This window comes from Oryza glaberrima, chromosome 3 (genome assembly GCF_000147395.1).
Source record: "Oryza glaberrima chromosome 3, OglaRS2, whole genome shotgun sequence".
NCBI classification, from domain to species: domain Eukaryota; kingdom Viridiplantae; phylum Streptophyta; class Magnoliopsida; order Poales; family Poaceae; genus Oryza; species Oryza glaberrima.
This window is the reverse complement of record NC_068328.1, coordinates 23126058-23146925: the sequence shown is the minus strand read 5'-3', so window position 1 is coordinate 23146925 and position 20868 is coordinate 23126058. Positions and strand designations below refer to the sequence as shown.

At 42.5% G+C, this 20868-nt stretch overlaps 1 protein-coding gene across 1 annotated transcript; it reads right to left on the bottom strand.

The window, feature by feature from the left end:
- Window positions 1–545: 545 nt before the first annotated feature.
- LOC127766340 (calcium-transporting ATPase 3, plasma membrane-type) lies at window positions 546–12782 on the bottom strand. The gene is made up of 21 exons (XM_052291411.1): window positions 12461–12782; window positions 12022–12194; window positions 11740–11913; window positions 11349–11472; window positions 11162–11262; window positions 10929–11015; window positions 10458–10553; window positions 10027–10147; window positions 9753–9881; window positions 8807–8898; window positions 8581–8692; window positions 7811–8163; window positions 7453–7682; window positions 7059–7173; window positions 5734–5931; window positions 4967–5021; window positions 2882–4830; window positions 2633–2791; window positions 1713–1884; window positions 1342–1640; window positions 546–1152 (listed from the first exon to the last, which is right to left on the bottom strand). Exons 1-21 carry the CDS (start codon window positions 12537–12539, stop codon window positions 877–879), a joined length of 5094 nt encoding a protein of 1697 aa, XP_052147371.1. The 5' UTR covers window positions 12540–12782; the 3' UTR covers window positions 546–876.
- Window positions 12783–20868: the final 8086 nt, after the last annotated feature.

The window sequence follows — 20868 nt, the reverse complement described above, 5'->3', positions numbered from 1 at the left end:
AAATAGATGAAGTGGAGACCATACCTATTTACCCATCAGACATAAGTTTTGACCGGAGCATAAATTTGAAGACATACCAAATCCTAATACTAGTAGAGTTTTTACCCACGGATAAACATGCAATCCTTTATGATTGCCATCCCTACTTATGGCTGATTTGGGATGGCAATTCCTGATTCTCCCCGAGAAAAAAAAAACCCTTCATCAACAAAATTGATAATTCAGTGATGAGGGTAAAGGACCAAAGTTCACCTTATCAATAAGTACTATGAAGTGGTAGGTAAAAGGTAGGCAATGGGGTATTGAAGGGATTTGCGGCAACATAGTTATTCCAAGTATCTAGTTGTCAATAATTAACTATTGTTCTTGCAAATGTGAGAAGTACCAACTTTCATACTTAGCCTGACGAAAGGAAGTTCGATCTGTACCATGGACCAGTAAATTTTTAGTACTAACAATGTGTAGTGAAACACTTGAAATATTATCACTGGGCAACTGATGTTTTAGAATGAATCAAATTCTCTTAAGAATATGATCGTTGTTGCTATCATCAAATGTCAGTCTTGTATTTATGTACAATCTCATCTGTTTACACTCTACGCAACTATGCCAGTTGGCTTTACATTTTCATAATACTAGATCAGCGTGTACAAAATAATACCTAAAAAAAAATCACTTCTACATATTCCCAGAACCACTAATTGGCTCTCTTATCTCATCAGTTTCGTGGCTGGTTAGATTGGCCAAACCCAACAGGAACTCCATTGCATCAAATTTTCTTCGCAAAATGCTGCCAATCTTTGATCATAGAGTGGAGGTATACTTGGATTATTGGTGCACAAAATTGATTGAATGTCTTATCCTGGTGTGTGTGGTTTACGGCGTTCTACGTGTATCGGCTTTTTCATGAGGTTCTACAGCAATCAACTTGATGGCAGCAGCAATGGGCATCCCAAGGAAGCCGAAGAGTATGCTGATGAGCCACTGTTGCTGGGTCAGAGGTGTGGTGTTAGCGAAATCGCCCAGGAACTGGACTAGGATGAACTGGAAGAAGATGGTGCCGGTGAGGACACCAAGGAAAATGGAGTTCCCTGCCATGCCCCTCAGAACGTTGATGTCCTCCATCTCTCTTGAGCTTACTTCATTGAACACCTACAAAGCATGCACTTAATGAAAACTGGAACATATTAAAAAGATATGGCAATGCAAGGATAAAGTTACACACACACACAAACACACACAGATCCTCTTGTCTGATATATCTCTTCCATATTAAAGAGATAATTTTTGCTCCTAAATTTACCAGTACAAAAGAATGGTATTTTGCAAGTGCTAACATACCTGGCAGAAGACAAAAGTGTTGAATATGATTGTATTTAGTACAATATCAGCATGGTAGCCTTCCAGCCCAAACAAGTGTTTCCCTTGAGTTTGTAGATACCACATGACAGCGAATTGGTATAACGACTGCCCCACAATGTTCCTCCACATCACATTTGTGATGAACTTCCCTTTCCTTCCTACCGGTGCTTTCTTCATCAAGTTATTGTTAGGTGGTTCGGTGGCTAGTGCAAGCGCCCCTAGGGTATCCATGATCATGTTGACCCAAAGAAGTTGTACAGCTGTAAGTGGAGCATCCCCTGGCATGAAGAGAAATGTAAATGATGAGATAGAGATCTGATTAAGTTAATAGAATTATAAAGAGGATTTACCTGTGAAACATGCAGAAGTGAAGTTAACTAGTAATGCAACAACATTAACAGTAAGCTGGAACTGCACAAATTTTTGGATGTTCACATAAACAGAGCGTCCCCATTTGGCAACAGTAACAATCGTGGAGAAGTTGTCATCCAGAATTACAACATCAGCACTCTCTTTTGCCACCTGCATAAAACAATTTATACAAGCCTCAGGGATGTTTGTAGTTTGTACCACAAACTGGCGCGCTTGGTCAAATTAACATTATAGAGGATGGAAAAGCACAAACCACGAACCAGATTATTATTTTCATTTCATTTCCAAATTCCAAAAAGAAATGTTATTTGCCAAACAAAAAGCAGTAAACCAACATGTAGCAAGTTAAATCAAGATTGCCTATTACAGCCTTATAGGTACAGTTCCACACTACTTCCATCATCCAGCAACTTTTCATAGCTATCTCATGTTGGCAACGACTTCTATTATTTTATAGAGATAATGGATTGTCTCTATTTTATATATCGATGAGCTGTGCATCATCAGAATGTAGGAGCTACATCCTCTGAGAACCTCAGAGGACTTCGACAATAGAATTTACAGATATACTTTTGTGCCATCAAAGGGGTTTTACAGCAAATGGAGCATTACAAGTAAATACAAGCCAATGGACCAGTGATATGGTAAATAGCATTGGAAATAGAAAACTAGAATACTGATAATATACAAAAGAAAGGCTCACAGCATATTTCTTATAGAAATTTAACTACATAGGTATCCTTCACAATTTAGTTAATACAGTTAATAAGGATATCTAGATGCGATGTCCAATTCAGGTCCAGTTGAGTTAACCAGTGAAGTTTTTACATAAACATTTGCAGATGAAGAGATTTTAAGTGCTTGTACTCATGACTCAGTGGTGTTACTAGTTTATTACCTCAGTCCCTGCAATGCCCATGGCAAGTCCAATATCTGCCTCACGCAGCGCAGGTGCATCATTAGTGCCATCACCAGTCACAGCAACAACTTCATTGAATGCGGTGCGCAAGTGCTTCACAAGTGTATGCTTATCAAGTGGGGAAGAACGGGCTAGTACCTTCAGTTACCAGAATTATCACATGAGAGCTCCCCAGATGGATAAACACTTACAGAACCAAAATTTAAAATTATTAGGTGTATAAAAAACCTGCATTTTTGGAATCAAATCATGGAGTTCTTCAGCACTTTTCTCTCTAAACTCAGCACCCTCAATTGCAATGCCATCCTTGGTAAGTATGCCACATTCCCGAGCAATTGCTTTTGCTGTATCAATATTGTCTCCTGTAATCATTCTCACTGAAATGCCAGCTGACCGGCAAGTTGCCACAGACTGCCTGACACCTGGACGAACAGGATCTTTAATACCAACAATGCCGATGCAAGTGTATCCTTGTAACGGTATTTGCTCTTGAGTAGAAAACCCTTCTTCCATTTCCCTATAAGCAAGGCAAAGTGTTCTGAGCGCTTCACTAGAAAAGGCTTTGATTATATCATTGAGCTTACTGGAAGTTTTATCATCAAGGGGGACAATACAACCTCTTTCATCAATAAACTTATCACATGCAGCCAATACTATTTCTGAAGCACCTTTACAATGTGCACGATATCCTCCACCAGGAAGCTCAAGAATGGTACTCATCCTCTTTTTGGTTGAATTAAAAGGTTCCACTTTAACAATCTTACTTCCCTGTTGCTTTTCTTTGCAGTCTCCGTCTAGCAACAGTGCAAACTCCAACAAAGCTGTCTCAGTAGGGGTGCCTAGTATTTGATACTTCCCATCTTGGTTAGTCACCACTTCGCCACTGGTGTTGTTAAATATGGACTCCAGAAGAGTTTCTACAGCAACTTCTGGGAAATTGGAAGACATGTTTGGAGTCTGTGGATTGTTAACTTGTATGGTATTCCCACAGATGCAGGCTTTTACAACAGTCATGCGGTTTGTTGTCAGTGTTCCTGTCTTGTCACTGCAAATGACTGTGGCAGAGCCCATGGTTTCACAGGCAGCCAACTGTCGAACAAGTGCCTTGTCATTCATCATTTTCTTCATTGCAAATGCAAGGCTCAAAGTGACTGCCAATGGCAATCCCTCAGGTACAGCAACAACAACAATTGTAACTGCAACAGCAAAATGATCCAATATCTCTAGCACATCATCTCCGGACCAACTCAAAAGAAGCCCGTCAAGGTATTTCTGGCCAATTATCCCTTGTGAGAGGACAATGAAAGTCAATACAGCAAAAAATAGACCAATTTTCCCAATAGTATTCGCAACTCCATTAAGTCTGGTTTGAAGTGGAGTTTCATCATCCCCACCATCAGTAAGAACAGCCATTAATTTGCCCCATTGTGTTCTCATCCCAACTGCTGTAACCAGCATTTTGCAGGACCCATCAAGCACTTTCGTCCCTGATAAAAGATAAGGGTTATCTTCGTTTACAAAAACAGGTTCACTCTCCCCAGTTAGACTAGACTCATCGACCAACACAGAAAACCCAGAAATAAAGAGGCCATCTGCAGGAACCTGATCTCCAACAGCAAGATGGACAGCATCACCAGGAAGAAGGTCATCTATCAGTACTCTTTGTCTCAAGCCATTCCTTGTGACTTGAACAAGAATTTTCCTTTTCTCCTTGTCAAGGTCCCTGAATTGCAAGGACTGCTGATAGTTACTTGTTCCGGTAACAGAAACAACAAGGAGGATACTTGCAACAATGCCAACGCCATCATGGGCTCCTTGTGGCCATCCTTCTGTGGTTATGCCAACAACCAAAGAGAAAATAGCACACGCACTAAGAATTATAAGGGTTGTGTCTTCCAGTGCTTCCCATACAAACTCCCAAAAGCTGCGAATCTCGGTCTCAGCAAACTTATTTACTCCATATATGTCCTGCCTTTGATTCAAGAGGTCCTTGTCTGTAACTATACCATTGGTTAATGATGTTCCTAATTTGTCTGCGATCCCATTTAATTGGCCATGCACAGTCAACTTTTTAGTGTCGCGACTTTCAACAATAGATGCTAGTTCATCAGCATCAATCTGGAACCCTGCAGCTTGAACATCTTCAGGAACAATATATGCACTTCGAAGTGAGACACCTGAGTATATGTGTTTTTTGGCAACATACTTAGATACTAGAATCTTTCAAGGCTGCATTCAAATCAGAAAATATGGGCATGACTTGGACTCCACTGCAATATATAAGATGAAACAGTTGAATAATTACAAAATTACCATGTTCAAACTCGAGTGTAGCTTTGGATGGCAGTGCAGCAACCTGTAACTTCTCCTGCCACACACTTGATGCTTAAATTTCGAAGTTCAAACCCACTTAGAGGAATACAAGCAAAAGAACCTAGCATTTTAGTGCACTAACACTACTAATGCAAGTTTGAGAATATGAAGGTTTGAAAAGGATTTATAATGGCACTAAAAATTAGACAATGTTAATTATAGCATGTTCAGAGTTATCAATGACAGGAGGTTAAGCAATATTTTCTAGCTCATAGAACGTTACAGTAGTTACAGAAAAAAGGATGCGATGTATCATAAATATACTTGATTTTACATCCAAGCAAACTACCACGTGTGATTTAATTTTACAGTTCTAACAGGAAAATAAAATTCAAGGTTGAATTTTAGTTGCTAAATACTTGTCGAAAAGCCGTTATTACAGACCAATTGCCACGACAGAAATTAGTACTTATCATTGCATTATCCTATGTCCATGATTTTTAGCCAGCTAAGGATGTCAATTGAGAAACCCGGCGATATGGATTATTCGCGCGCGCGCGCGCACACACACTATGATTCTAACGCAGCAATCCGTGCGCATATTAACAGAATTCAGAACCCAGTGCCCAAAAAAAAAAAAAGGTAAAAACGAGAATACAAAAAAAAAAAATCGAGCAGCAGGAGAGGATCAGTGGATCGCAGTAGCAAGTTCTAGCAGAAACTACTAAATTAATAACAGAACTGCGAGTGAGGGGGAAGAGACGGACATGGTGCGATGCTCGCCTGCAGCTGGAGAGCGCGCCGCCGCCGCCGCGGCCGGGCTTCCTGTGCAGCGCCGGCGCGGCGATACAACCCGGCCACGCCCCCCGTGGGGGCAGCAGCGGCGGGATCCGGCGGCCGTGGACAGCGGCGGCGGCGGGGAGCCGAAGCGGGCAGCAGCCATTGACGCCGCTGTGCATTGCTACCGTTCACCTCACCTTTTTTTTTTTTTTTTTGAGAATTTTTCTCTTCTTTGTTTTTTCCCAGGATAACACAGTAAACACGTTCACTGGGAGAGATTTGGCTGCTTGTGTGCTTGATAGCAACCAGTTCAGACTTCAGATAAGATATTTCCTCTTCTCCCTGTCAAATTTTTTGCTTTCAATATGTTTCCTTTCGTTGCCTTTTATGGATAAATTATATGGAGTATACTAAAGCCAACATGGTCAAGAAATTTGCCTGATGATAAGACTGCAGATAATACCATCCTACTCAACAGGTAATTTTTAGACATGTGTTATTCCCTCCGTCTCAAAATATAAATATTTTTAGTACAGTGAAAGTCACATTTTTAACTTTAACTATTAATAGAAAAAAGATCAATTATATAAAATTGATATTACTAAATTCATCATTAAACAAATTATCATAATATACAGCTCCTTTTATTTAAAACATCTTACTTTTATATCATAGATAGTTAAAAGTAGCATCTCGGAGACCTTGTCAGACTCCAAAAATACTTATATTTTGTAACAGAGGAGTAACAACCTGCAACCATCTGATTTGCAACCTGCGCTCCGCTCACACACTATGGAAGTCGATGAACAACAGAATTTTCGAAAGACAGCAATCTCGGCTATCAAACACAGATCAATAAATCATCGGTTCTCCGGACCTTCCGAGTTGCCGGGCCAACAACTAAATCAAAACGAAAATCAGCCTCTGGTCTGAACTAATCAGACGAGGCTAATGTACAGTCCTTTTTTCAACTTTTGTACATTCCCGTGCCCCCCTCTCTCTCTTTCTTCCTTTCCTCCTCCTTTTCTCATTTTCCCCTTAATCGTGCAACTTCGTAACTTATCATTTCTATCAATGAAATGGCTATAAGGTAGAGCTTCTTTATGTCAGAAAAAAAATCTCGTGCAGAATCGTATGACATTTGAATAAATTATGAAATTAATTTAACAGGATTCTTGAGTTATATATTTACAATTTACATGCTAGTCTGAAAAGAACATGGAATGAAGTTACATGTACAGCAGTTTTTCAAGTGGGCAAATCGCTCTGTAGGATTAAAAAGAGTGCCTGAATAGGTAGCTACAGTATGTTACAAGTTCTTGTTAACCTTGTGAAAGAAAGCATCAATAGGTATGTGTTTTCCTTCTTTTGAAGACTTGAGCTTCTTCTTTGGTGTGGGTGTGCTAGAGCATGGCCTTTCAGCTAACCTGCTGAATACACAAAAGGTTCATACCCATGAAATTCATCTGATGTCTACATGATAACAGCTCCACAGGAAAAAAAAAGGTTCATACCCATGAAATTCTTCATCTCAGCTAATTTATTTTCAAATAACCATGGCAAAAGGCAACTCACCCACAGTAATAATCCCAGTAAAACACTTCAGGATTTACATCTCGTTAAATAATATTTATTACGTCACTGAACTAAAGCAGATCAAGAAATAACATAGGGATATCTATGAGCGTGTGGCAATAGATACATACCTCTCTTTCGAGAGGGGGCCTGTGCTGTCCACTGCCTCTTCCTGCTGAAGCATTTCAGCCAAGTGGAAATCTGAATGTTCTTGTCTCTCCTCCTCAAAACCTGGAGGTAGTTCAAATCCACAAATGGAACAAATGTAACCATTTATCCAGAAAAGCTGATCAGGTTTACTCGATGAAGTAGTTGCGTTAGAGCTGGTGAGCTGGCCATCAAACTTTACAGTATGTGTACCCTGCAAGGGGAAAAAGGTTAGCTTTCTGTCTTTCATTAAGCATGGAAACACTCAGTAAAGAAACACTTAAAAGGTGTTGAATCAATATTATCCCTTTGTCAATGGAATAATTAGACAAAAGCACATACCTTCAAACTGGAGGAGTCATCATCCAATTCTTTTCCACCAACACCATCACACATAAGTGGATTGCTTGATGCAGCATCATTATTATAATTGTCTGAGCTCCTTCCTTCTGGAACAAATAAGTTCTTTTCATGCAAAAACAATGCCTGATCATCCATGGAATCATGCTCTAAATAATCGACCTTGGTCATCACATTAGTGCAATAGTTGTCCCCTCCTGTGGTATTACCGATGCTTGGACTGTTTGCTCCAATGACATTTGAGTTGTCAGGCGTGCGGAAAAATCTATCTAGTGTCTTTTGGGTTTGGGTAGATGAATCATCCTTCTCATCGCGAAGTTGGGACATCCGCAACCCTGTTGAATTGTATTGGCATGACTGTTACTCACTCCATTGGGAAACAAGAGCAAACATATTAAAAAATATATAAAATGCAATACATCCAGATACATCAAAAATATGAACATAGTAAAATAAAAATCAGTACATAGTGTGCCTTTTATATTATTTTTTTAATAAAAAAAGGGCAGGAACTCTACCTAATGCATCAAAGGAGGAGAATTCATTCGCTAATTTTAAGGAGCACAACATTAATCCATATACTGCTCAAAGAAAACTCCTGCCCCATGTCTTTTATGTTCATTACATTCCAGATAAGGTCAAAAAAGAAGCATGCACCATGGCATAATCACATGCCTACGCTGTCAACACAGCTAGATCAACTTGGGCATCATCCAATAACAGTATCAAATACTATGGAAGCTCATGCTTACCCATCAATCTCAAAGAAAGAGGCAGTTCAGCCTTAAGCAATTTCCTAGCGTAGATCAGGATGTCTTCCTTGGAGTTGATATAGTTTTGTGTGGTTACTGCTCTTGTCCTGACCTGGTTTAGATGGTTGATCAATCTAATGAGCCATGAACAAAAACTCTCTCCTGGTGATCTAAGTCCTATAATTACTGGAGACTAGTTAATGTTATACAAATGGAAGATGAAAACCTCAAAAGCGGCAGTCTTTAGTTTGAGTGTTAGTGTCCTTCCCTTCAGGCATTCTTTTTGCATATCATCGGCCAAATTGTCTGCGAGACTATCTGCAAATAAATAATAATATGGTGGGTGTGAGTCACGCATGGAGAAACATTTACAGATTTAGCACATAGCATGTGGTAAGGCCTGAAAGTCATTACATAATCTTTTAACGCATTTAAATGCTTTACATACAAGTATATTATTTTTGCAGTTACTTTAGGAATTTATCAAACCAAACACACATAGTTATAGTGGCACCAGTTCTTTTCCTATGTACAGACACATGTTCTGATAATACTCTTTTTTTTTTCTGTACCTTATCCAAAATTTAAGATTTCAGAATTCCGAAATACCAAACCCTGGTTAGTTGCCTGTTTCCAGTCAACTTGGCTTCTAGTATCTCATATGTAGAAATGTAGAATAATTGACACATGAAATAGCTCATATTCATAGAGCGTTGGGATCCTTCAATCCCGGACCAGTGGTCCCCAGCACTATCAAGATTGAACACCAGATCTCAGGTATGCAGTCAAAGCTGCCTAACAAGTTCCACCTTGCATAGTTTGCTATCCCAACCAAAACTACCACTCACCAGAAATTATATTTCCTCATCAAATGTAAACAGCTTGTTGCAGCATAATTGACTAATTTCAAACAACTACTTTCTACTCAAGCTCTCAAATAATCATGACGTGTCTCAAATTATTGCGCAAAATAATATGCTCTTGGCCTATTGACAAATATACCATTAAAATAGGAAAAATGCTTCTGTTCGAATAAGATTGCAAGTCTCTTCTGTAAGACAACCTAGTTACTTAGTAACAATAGCATATGAAATTTCAAAGTAGCTTCAAGGTTTGAAATCTACAATCAACAGGCCTCATAGCTAGAACAATAACTTAGTAAGGATGTTTACCTAATTTCTCGAAAAGCATAGAACAATCATCTGTTGCCCTGAAAGTTCGCTCGCAACTTATACTTTTCCTTAGTCTTTGCTCAGGAGTTTCAGTACCGCCTAGTCCAAGACCAACCGAAATAAAGAAATCTGGAGAACGTCCAAAGGATCAAATTAAGCAGGCACAGAATGGTGTTTGGTTCAAGAAATTGAATTGTGGTGTCTGCTTGGGATAGGTATAATATAGCTTCTGAAAACTTGCAATGGAACTAACAAGTGTTACTAACATACGAACCAGCTGAGGATTCAGAAAAAAGAGCACATAAGAAAGAAGCCTTTTGCAGCATCTCCTGGCATGTACTGATACCAAGAACCTGACGTAACATTTGTTCTGTTACTTTGCCTATACCACCTATCTGCATACAAAGATCTTCAAATAAAAAATCAGCCTTCACCTTTTTCATGAATGTCCAAAGAGGCAAAGCACTCAGTAGTAAAGAAAACTCCATCTCAATTAAAGAAGTAAAAAGTGGTGTCCATAAATGGGGAATGCCCAAATGCTATTGTTTTGAAGGACTACTGTGGAAAGAATATGCGCACTGGTTAGAATATTTAGTGGTTTAACAATGTACGAATGAATATATATATGAAGGAAACAAGAACTATTAGAACAACAAAATACTTCTAGAAACAAGGTCCATTCTTCACTACTAAAAACAGGAGTACCTTTCTTATAGGTAGTGTTGATACAAATGTTGTCACAGCTTCTTGGTCATTCGGCAAAATGAACTGTCCATTAGGCTTGTTGATATCAGAGCAAACCTAGCAAAAAGACGAGAATATGGGAGAAGAGACCTTATAAACTTTGCTCATGAATCACCTTTAAGGGAGAAAGATGATTAGAACTATTGAGCTAAAAAAATTTCCAGACATTTGTGGTGAACAGACTTTGCAATCGCAAGGTTGCAACCCCTATTGGCTACACATTACACAATGTGAAATCCTTGCCAGTACTAATAATAAATATTTGTTTATGAATTTCATTTTAACCAAACATGAAACTAAAAAAAAAAGCATACGCAACAAACAGAGAGAAGTGGTATAATTCTATAACAGCAAACAACCATAGATCCTCTAAAGACAAACTTTCAGTCGAAAAAACAAAAAAACAAACAAACAAAAGCTACAATGTCTGACCTTAGCAATCATGCGGTTTGGAGCTACCCCAGCACTACAAGTTAGACCGGTTTCCTGGTGAATGGCACCCCTAAGTTCTGTAGCAACCTTCAAAATAAACATATACAATGGTCAATAAACTTTCAGTGTCGAAGTACTGGATTGTAGAAAAATAATGTAAGCCATCAAATACAAATCAAACCATATTTATTTCATTAGTCATAAGTAATTCACCAGGAAGTCATGATAATTACCTCCTCACCAGTAATGCCTCTATCGAAGCAGACTTTTGTAATATTGAGATATGCTTCATCTAGGCTTGTTGCAACAAAGTTGGGATCGTACCTTTGGAAAACTACAAAGTAAGCGATAAATTAATACAATTACGATACGCTAAAAAAAATTTCATGGTAATTCAATAAACAGTAATAATGTACAAACCTTTTCTTGTCAATTCACTATAATAAGTGTATCTCTCAAAATTTGGACGGACAAAAACCAACTCAGGACATAATTTACAGCCAATAAAACCAGGCATTGCTGCACGAACTCCAAACTTCCGTGCCTGAATAAGTAAATTGATTACGTACTACACTATATAACAGGGGATGTTGATTGTGCTTTCAATAAATAAATAAATTGCAACACCAACTCAGGTCCATCCAGTCTACAATGCTTAAAGAAAGCTAATTTTACACAACATGATCAGCGATTCTTCAGTAATCATTTCAATAGGGACCAAAACAAAATGGTATACAATAGCACCAACACTATTTAGTGATTAAAAAATTCCTTACACATGTCAAGATGTCATAAATCCTAGTATGCTAACCTCATAACTGGCAGTAGCTATCATAGACATGCTACCCACTGCCAATGGTTTTCCCTTCAAGGATGGATTTTCCAATATCTCGACAGTAGCATAAAAGGCATCCATGTCGGTGTGAAGCCATATCTTTGAAAGATCCCGTGAAGCTTCCAGCTCCAAAATTTTATGTTCGGCGACCTGAAAATTAAGCATGCTGCAAAAATTAGGATTCAAATATGCCATTAAAATTAACAAAGTAGCACCCGACAGACAAAGGCCAGCATTAAAAAAAAAAAAACTCTTTACCTTCTGAAAATGTGATATGTCATTGTCAGTCAGCTTTGCACATTGTGCACGCAGATGGTCGATTTTTTGTTTGGTAATTGCCTCTTTCCTCTGTTCATTTTCAAAATATTTTGAACCCTTGCTCATTTCGTAGATTACCTTCTGCACCTTCTCTTTGTCAACTCCCTCCATTCCTAAGGCAGAATAACAAGAGAATAAAGACCAAAGCCATGCTTTGCACACTGGGGTTCCATGTTGTTTCCACAGATATCACATATTCACCTAAACATGTAATATAACTTCCTAAGTAAAGCTCCATCTAATTCGTGTTCTCTCTACCTTAATCTTTTGGATTTATTTGTACCAGTGATTTGCGCGATGCAGACCCCCTAATGCCCAAAACCCTACCCCCTACTGGCAACAATCTTACGCGACGGGAAGAGGGGAAATGCACACTCACCAGCTTTGGCGTTGGTGTAGGCGGTGTGGTACGACTCCCACGGCCTATCTCCTCCGCCATCGGGTGGCGTCCCCGCCATCGCGTGCGACGGCGAGGTTCTTCCCCCCACCGCAGGCGGGCGTCACGCGAGGCTAACAGAGGATGGGAAGGACTGATCGAGCCGTCGGTACGTCGGGCACCGGCGAGCTCTCTGCCGTCGTTGGCAATCAGGACGAGGAAGAATGGAGGGGGGATTAAACTCCGGCGAGGTGAGGTCGGCTCCGCCGCCAGCCAGCGGTCGCGCGCGAGGAAAGGGGTTGCCTTTTCCTCTCTTTTCCTTAGAAAAAATGTCCCGCCCGTGGGTGAAAGCTATTTTAATTTTATTATTAGTTTAGGTAAAGTAAAATTTATTATAGAAATAGGATATATATATATATATATATATATATATATATATATATATATATATCTTTTTAGAAAATTATAAGCTGTGATTAGGAGTTTGATCGTGTAAGTTAGCATGTAAGTTTTTTTTAAGAGATTTCTTATACGACTTCATTTGTACTTCTAAAAACGAACGAACTTGAAAACTAACTAAAATACGGATTTGTATTTTCAAAAGCGAACCGACTTAAAAATCGACTCATGAACGGATGATTTACTAAACTACCGGTAAAAACATCTTTAATTTTTATAATAAAATAGATATTTCAATTAATAACTTTTTCTTTTTTTCTATTTTTCTGTGAGCGGAAGGGAAAATTTATATTCACACACCACTTCTGCAATTCGAACGCTTTTTATATGAGTTTCTAATGTTTCAATGTGCATCTTTATTATTTTAAAAGAACACTTATTATTTTAGTACAGCTTTATTATTTTATTATTTTAGTTTGCTACCGTGTATAATCATAGATATATACAGAGTTTGTCAGGGTTATGGATAAGGTATATCCTCTATCCTCGGATATACGATGGGTACCGATACGGTATACCTGCGCGTGTACGAATAGTTTCCGAATACATTAAGGAAATCTATCCCGCGATAGAAGTAGAATTTACGTTTGGAAGGAGTCCTACTTGGATGAGGCTGAGTTTTTACCATATCGTGAGGGCTCTGATATCTCCGAGTCCTACTAGGAGATCAACTGACCTGCGGTATATAAGGGACCCCTTGGGTGGGACCTAAGGCATCGAATCTCACCGCCAACGCACCCACCACAGCCTACGGAGCCGGAGCCTACAGGAGTCACGTCGCCGGGAGATCTAGTCGGACCAACTCGACTACGGTCTCGTCGGTATCATCGAGTTCTGTTATTCCCTTTGTAATCTGTGGTGTCCATCATATAATCCCATACCAACTGGATTAGGGCTATTACCTACTAAGGGGCCTGAACTAGTATAATCCTTGTCTTCTACTTGCTTGATGTCGTATTACGTAGATCCTCGTACCAACGGACCCCAATACCCTCTATATCCGGTCTACGGGTATCCCCCGTCGACAGTGGCGCGCCAGGTAGGGAAACTTGGTGCTCAAGGTTCTACTACTATGACTTCAAGCCTTCTCGACGATAGCGTCAACCCCGGCATCAACTAAGGAGCTTCAACTTCAACGATGCTGGTGTGGACTCAAGTCGACGAAATTGTCTTCCCGGTCTACACCACGATGCCGATCTCGACTGGCCCATCAATTACCGGGAGCGAGAACGGCGTGGTTACGACCCCGGTCGACTCTATGTCGAAAGGTCCTCCTGCAGAAGCAGAAAACGGAACATCGACAACATCTGGGCCTGAGAAGGATCCTAACGCGGCCAAATCTTGTCCTCCCGATAAGAAGCATGAGCCAACAAGGATAACTTCCGAGGCGACAAGGACCTGGTGTCCTATCCACAAGACCAGAAGGCATACCTTGCAAGCTTGTTTGGTTTTCTTCAACATACAAGCTGAAATCCGTGCCTGCAAAGAGCGTGGAATTCAATGTACTTCTCCAACTCGTGATGTCTATTGTCCCATTCACAAGGCAAAGACTCACGACCTCTCAAGCTGCAAGGTCCTTCTCAGCGCCATGAGGACGTCACCTCCTAAGGTCCAGCAGTCACGAATCTCTTCTAGTGATGCGGACAAGGAACAAGGAGCGGCGACTATTTCAGATCGACTCATCGGGGCAATCGATATCGATCCCCTCGAGCCATATGTCCTACATCTGCTCGAAGACCAAGCCTCATCATCATCAAGTACACCACGCGACGTGTACGCTATCGATGGGACCAGCACATCTAGAGGCGGCAACGCGGAAACGGAAGATCAATTGATTACACCGGCCCAACACATCAGAACCCTCAACGCGATACTGAGGGAAACCCCTTTTGATCCTGTCCTGAACACTGATCTCGATCAGTGGGCGTGTTGATGTAAAAACACGAGGCCTAGGAGATCTGCTTAACTCCAGTGCAGGTCCAAAAGCTTGTCTTTAGATGTATGAGCGTGCTAGTTGATTTGATCCTGCAATCAACAAAAAATAAAGACAAAGAAACCGCGGTTAAATCCATAAATGATAGCCAATCGGCTAGTTGCCGATGACATATCATTTATCTTTGAGCCGATGTCATATGTGCATCAATCGGCAGTTATTAATATGTAAGAAAGAACTAAATCTACTCGATCGGCTGTAGATATTAACAATATATAATCCTTATGTCGATATATACTTAAGTCAAGTGATTGGGATAGATCGGTCGCCATGCCGAGACAGTATAAATCACTTAGATCAAAATATATATTAACAACGAGACCATATATGTTCATAGCATAGCCGATCAGATAGATCTAGCATGTATCGGCTAATACTCCGATACCACTCTATATTAAGATATTAAGGCAAGTAGAATATACCAAACAAACAGCCTAATATACTTAAATGCGACAAGATCTTAACATAAAGGGCATATTTAACATGTCAATCAAGCATAAAAATAAGGTAAGATCGGCTGAAACCCCGATGCTACCCTAATCGGCAACCAAAAGTAGGCTAGAGATTAGGATTCTAATCACGACTTATAAGATCAAACTCAACTGATGCAGCTATAAGTATGAAAAGAAGGACAATATCTAGACAATCAAGCCGTTGGATGTTTCATAAAGTGGTAGATATCTTATATAATCTAAGTCAACGTCGGTATTTAACCTAATCGGCTGCCTTCTGGTAACAAACGTTAGCCGATTAGAGGTTAGATAGCGATATTGTCAGAGATTATATAAGATATATGATAACTCGACGAATTACATAAACAAGATTAGAGTATCATAAAGATGGAAGCACTAATCCTGAGAACGCAAGCCGCCATAACAAGTTTTACCTCTTGTTGAAGATCGAAACCGATGCAGCTCAACCCGAAAGCAAGAACTCGTCGAAACAAAACAAAAGTAAAAGGGTGGCGATGCGCCGAGGTTGTATTGAACGTGTGTTGTTGATTACATGGGGTTCGGGGTCTATTTATATCCGAGATTACAAAATATGTCCATATCGGACACGACTCTTATCTCTAACAAACTCTAAGATACCATAAATCTTTGCGGCAGACTTTTGCCCAAACATATCTCTAAGGAAATTACATAAAATATCCTAATTAATAGATACAATTGCCTTCTCAGGACTCTATCCATGCGTGGCAATCATCATGAAGCTTATTAACTCAACCTGACAACGTATTCTTCGTCATATTGTCGGATCCGGCTCAATCGGCTAACCCTGTCCAACTTGGACTCTACCGATCCTGATCACAGCCGATTCAGACTTCAGCCGATTCCTGCTCTGTTTCCGAAACGATCTTGGATTTGGATTCCACTTCGATCTGATCTCTATATTTGATACTCAGATTACCAAATTTGGTCATTAACAGGGCGGAACGACTATGGGAATCAGTGATTAACCTCAGTAACGCGTTCGAGGAGGCCGCTACCAGGGTACCGCCAAAACAACCGCCGACCGGCGACGCTAACGGAGAATTACCTGAATAGCGGACTCCGCCTCGTCAAGCTACCCCTCCACCTCACGGCAACAGTGATTTCCGTGACCATCTGAATGGCTGCCGAGAAGCACGACGCACTCAAGATAATGAAAACCGTTCCCGACATCGCGTCTCTTCGCGACATCATGAGAACGAAGAGCAAGGAGGACGTCCGAGCGAGGACCGAGACCGTGATGATTGCCACAACCGTCGAGAACATGCTAATCACGAGCAGCGGCTGCCGGGCGATACAAGTCGAGGTTGATGCCGCGACGACGACGACGATGGAGATCGACGCCGAGAAAACAACGATGGACGACGACGAGGCTCGCAAGAACCCGAGCGTCGTCCTCGGAACCCTGCCCCGGAACCAAGTGGCTCGTCATCATCCTCGTCATCTTCGTCATCTTTATCATCGGACAGACATCCATGACAAGCACATGATCGTCGACAACCCACCGCCCCTGGCGGCGGGTGCAGAGCTTTCACTCGTTCTCTACGAGATGTTCGATGGCCTGAGAAATTTCGACCGGGAGCGATAGAGAAATACGACGGAAGCACCGACCCTGAGGAGTTTCTTCAGGTCTATTCCACAGTACTCTACGTTGCCGGAGCAGACGACAACGCATTGGTAAATTATTTGTCGGCGGCGTTGAAGGGATCTGCACGTTCATGGCTGGTTCACCTCCCGTCCTACTCGATTTCTTCATGGGCAGATCTGTGGCAGCAGTTCGTCGCTAACTTCCAAGGAACCTACAAGCGCCACGCGATCGAGGACGACTAACACACGTTGACGCAGAATTCGGGTGAATCATTGAGGGACTATATTCGGCGCTTTAATGAGTGCAGAAATACGATCCCCGAGATCATCGATGCTTCTATAATCCGCGCTTTTAAGTCTGGTGTCCGAGATCGCTACACAACCCAGGAACTGGCGACAAGACGGATCATAACTGCTCGCAAGTTATTCGAGATTGTCGATCGATGCGCTCACGTGGATGACACCTTGAGGCGCAAGAACGACAAACTGAAGACAGGGAGAGAGAATAAACCAGCCAAGGACATGCCTGAGTCAAGCAAGAAAAAGAGTCGCAGGAGTGGGAAACAGAAGGCTCAAACGGAGGTCCTCACAGCAGAATATGCTGACCCACCCAAACACCCGAACCCACAAGGCGATGACACGAAGAAAATATGGTGTCCCATACACAAGTCAGACAAGCACTCTCTGGAGACTTGTTTCGTCTTCAAAAATGCACTCACGAAGCAACTAGCGTTGGAGAAAGGCAAGCGAGTACGTGTAGTCGAGAACGCCGCAGAAGCGGCTACTCAGGACTCAGACTCAGCCTACCTAGACTCCGACCTTCATGTTTCGAACATCTTCGGAGGTTCCACGGCATAGCAGAAGATCGAATTCTTAGAGGCAGACCACCCTAAGACTCCTGTCACTCCAGGACGATATCCGATCGTGGTCGAGCCCACTATTCGGAACATCAAGGTCGCATGGGTTCTCATCGACGGCGGCAGCTCCATCAACCTACTCTTCGCCAGCACCTTGGACGCGATGGGGATCCCACGAAGCGAGTTGACGCCCACTGATCAAACCTTCCATGGAATTACTCCTCAGTCGTCGTCCAAGCCGTTGGGCAAGATCACGCTACCTGTGACTTTCGGCCAAGCAAATAACTTCCGAACAGAGCAGATCACCTTTGATGTTGCTGAGTTTGACACAACATATAACGCCATCATCGGGAGGAATGCACTCGCGAAGTTCATGGCTGCATCTCACTACGTGCATCAAGAGCTCAAGATGCCTGGGCCGAAGGGAACAATTACTATTCAGGGAAACGCGAAGCTGGCAGTGCAGTGCGACAAGCGGAGCCTCGATATAGTCGAGCACACTCCTAACCCGCCCGCCACAACTGAGCCGCCCAAGAAAGTAAGCAAAACCAACAAAACGCCGAAGCCAGACGGCGCAATCAAGATCGTTCCGCTCTCCAGTGCCAACCCCGACAAGAATGTCAAGATCGGGGCGTCGCTGGATAAGAAATAGGAACTCGCGCTCATCACCTTCCTCCGCGACAATGCAGACGTGTTTGCTTGGCAGCCGTCCGACATGCCGGGAGTCCCCAGGGAGGTGATTGAGCACAAACTCATGGTGCGACCCGATGCCAAGCCAGTAAAACAAAAACTGCGGAGATTTGCACCGGACTGGAAACAAGCCATACGAGAAGAGCTCGACAAGCTTCTCAAAGCTGGTTTCATCAGAGAAGTTCTCCATCCAGAGTGGCTAGCCAACCCAGTCATGGTGCACAAGGCCAACGGGAAATTGGAGGATGTGTGTCGATTTCACCGACCTCAATAAGGCGTGTCCCAAGGATCACTTTCCTCTTCCTCGGATAGACCAATTGGTGGACTCAACAGCCGGTTGTGAGTTGTTAAGTTTTCTTGACGCTTACTCTGGCTACCACCAGATCAGCATGGCAAAAGAGGACGAGGAGAAGACAACATTCATCGCGCCGTTCGGCGTATTCTGCTACGTCAAGATGCCATTCGGACTAATAACCGCAGGAAACACTTTCTAGTGCACGGTTAAAGGGGCACTCAATGACCTACTTGGACACAATGTCGAGGCCTACGTCGATGACATTGTTGTCAAGACAAAAACAAGCGACTCATTGATCGATGACTTCCGGGAAACGTTCGACAACCTCCGACGGTATCGCCTCATGCTCAACCCAGAGAAGTGAATGTTCGGAGTACCATCGGGCAAGCTCCTCGGATCCTCGTCTCTGGAAGAGGGATCGAAGCAAATCCCGAGAAGATCAAGGCAATCGAGAACATGAAGTCACCCACAAGACTCAAGGAAGTCCAGAAGCTAACTGGATGCATGGTGGCACTGAGAAGATTCGTCGCTAGGATGGGGGAGCGAGGACAACCTTTCTTCACCCTGCTGAAGAAACAAGACAAATTTGTGTGGACACAGGAAGCCGAAGATGCGTTCATTGCACTCAAGCGCTACCTGTCAAATCCCCCTGTACTTGTTGCCCCCCAACCTAATGAAGAGTTATTCCTCTATATCGCTGCCACGCCATATTCTGAGAGTACTGTCATCATTGTCGAGAGAGCGAAGGTGCAAAGACTGGTTTACTACGTCAGCGCAGCTCTCCACGACGCGAAAACAAGATACCCACAGATCCAAAAGCTGCTTTATGCGGTAATCATGACATCAAGAAAGCTACGCCACTACTTCCAAGCCCACAGAGTCACAGTTGTTTCCTCCTTCCCTCTTGGAGAGTCGTGAGAAACAAAGACGTTGTCGGCCGCATTGCGAAATGGGTAGTCGAGCTAAGCCAGTTTGATGTCCACTTTGTGCCACGAACAGCTATTAAGTCCCAGGTCCTCGCTGATTTTTTAGCTGACTGGACTATGCCTGAGAACAGGTCGGATAGTCAAACGGACAGCGAAACATGGACAATGGCATTCGAAGGCGCACTCAACAGCCAAGGAGCAGGGGCAGGGTTCATGTTGACATCACCTTCGGGAGATCAGTTCAAGCATGCAATCCACCTCAACTTTAGGGCGACCAACAACACAGCCGAGTACGAAGGATTACTTGCCGGGATAAGAGCAGCAGCTGCACTAGGAGTCAAGCGACTAATCGTGAAAGGGGATTCAGAACTAGTCGCGAACCAGGTGCACAAAGACTACAAGTGCTCTAGCCCCGAGTTATCCAAGTACCTCGCGGAAGTCAGGAAGCTGGAGAAAAGGTTTGATGGGATCGAGGTCCGACACGTATACCGTAAGCACAACATCGAACCAGACGACCTAGCATGGCACGCATCCAGACGAGAGCCACTGGAACTTGGCACTTTTCTGGACATCTTGACAAAACCATCGGTGAAAGAAGCAAACGATGCAGATAGCACAGCTGTCCCCCAGACATCATCTCGGGGGCTACAGAGGCGGAACACGTCATTGCCGACATCGAGACCACATAAGAATGGTGGACCCCACTCATCAAGTTCCTGAGTAGTGATGAGCTGCCCGAGGACGACGCAGAAGCTGAGAGGATAACCCGACAAGCCAAGATTTACTGTATGATCAGCAACAATCTATACAAAAAGGCGCCAAACGGAGTACTTCTCAAATGCATCTCGTTCGACGACGGCAAACATCTCCTCCTGGATATACATGAAGGGATCTGCGGGTCACACGCCGGCGGTCGGACATTGGTCGGAAAAGCCTTTCGACAAGGGTTTTTCTGGCCAACCGTGCTCAAAGACACCTGCGACATGATTCAGCGGTGTGAAGCCTGTCAATTTCACAGCAAACACACAAGACTACCAGCGTAAGCACTCCAGACTATCCCTCTTACTTGGTCGTTCTCGTGCTGGGGGCTCGACTTACTCGGTCCATTCCCAT

Coding starts and splice junctions, on each gene's coding strand:
- LOC127766340 (XM_052291411.1), bottom strand. CDS start 12,539: ATGGCGGGGACGCCACCCGATGGCGGAGGAGATAGGCCGTGGGAGTCG. Junction 11,473..11,739: donor TAGCTACTGCCAGTTATGAG/GTTAGCATACTA, acceptor TTACTTATTCAG/GCACGGAAGTTTGGAGTTCG. Junction 11,263..11,348: donor TAGTGAATTGACAAGAAAAG/GTTTGTACATTA, acceptor CTTACTTTGTAG/TTTTCCAAAGGTACGATCCC.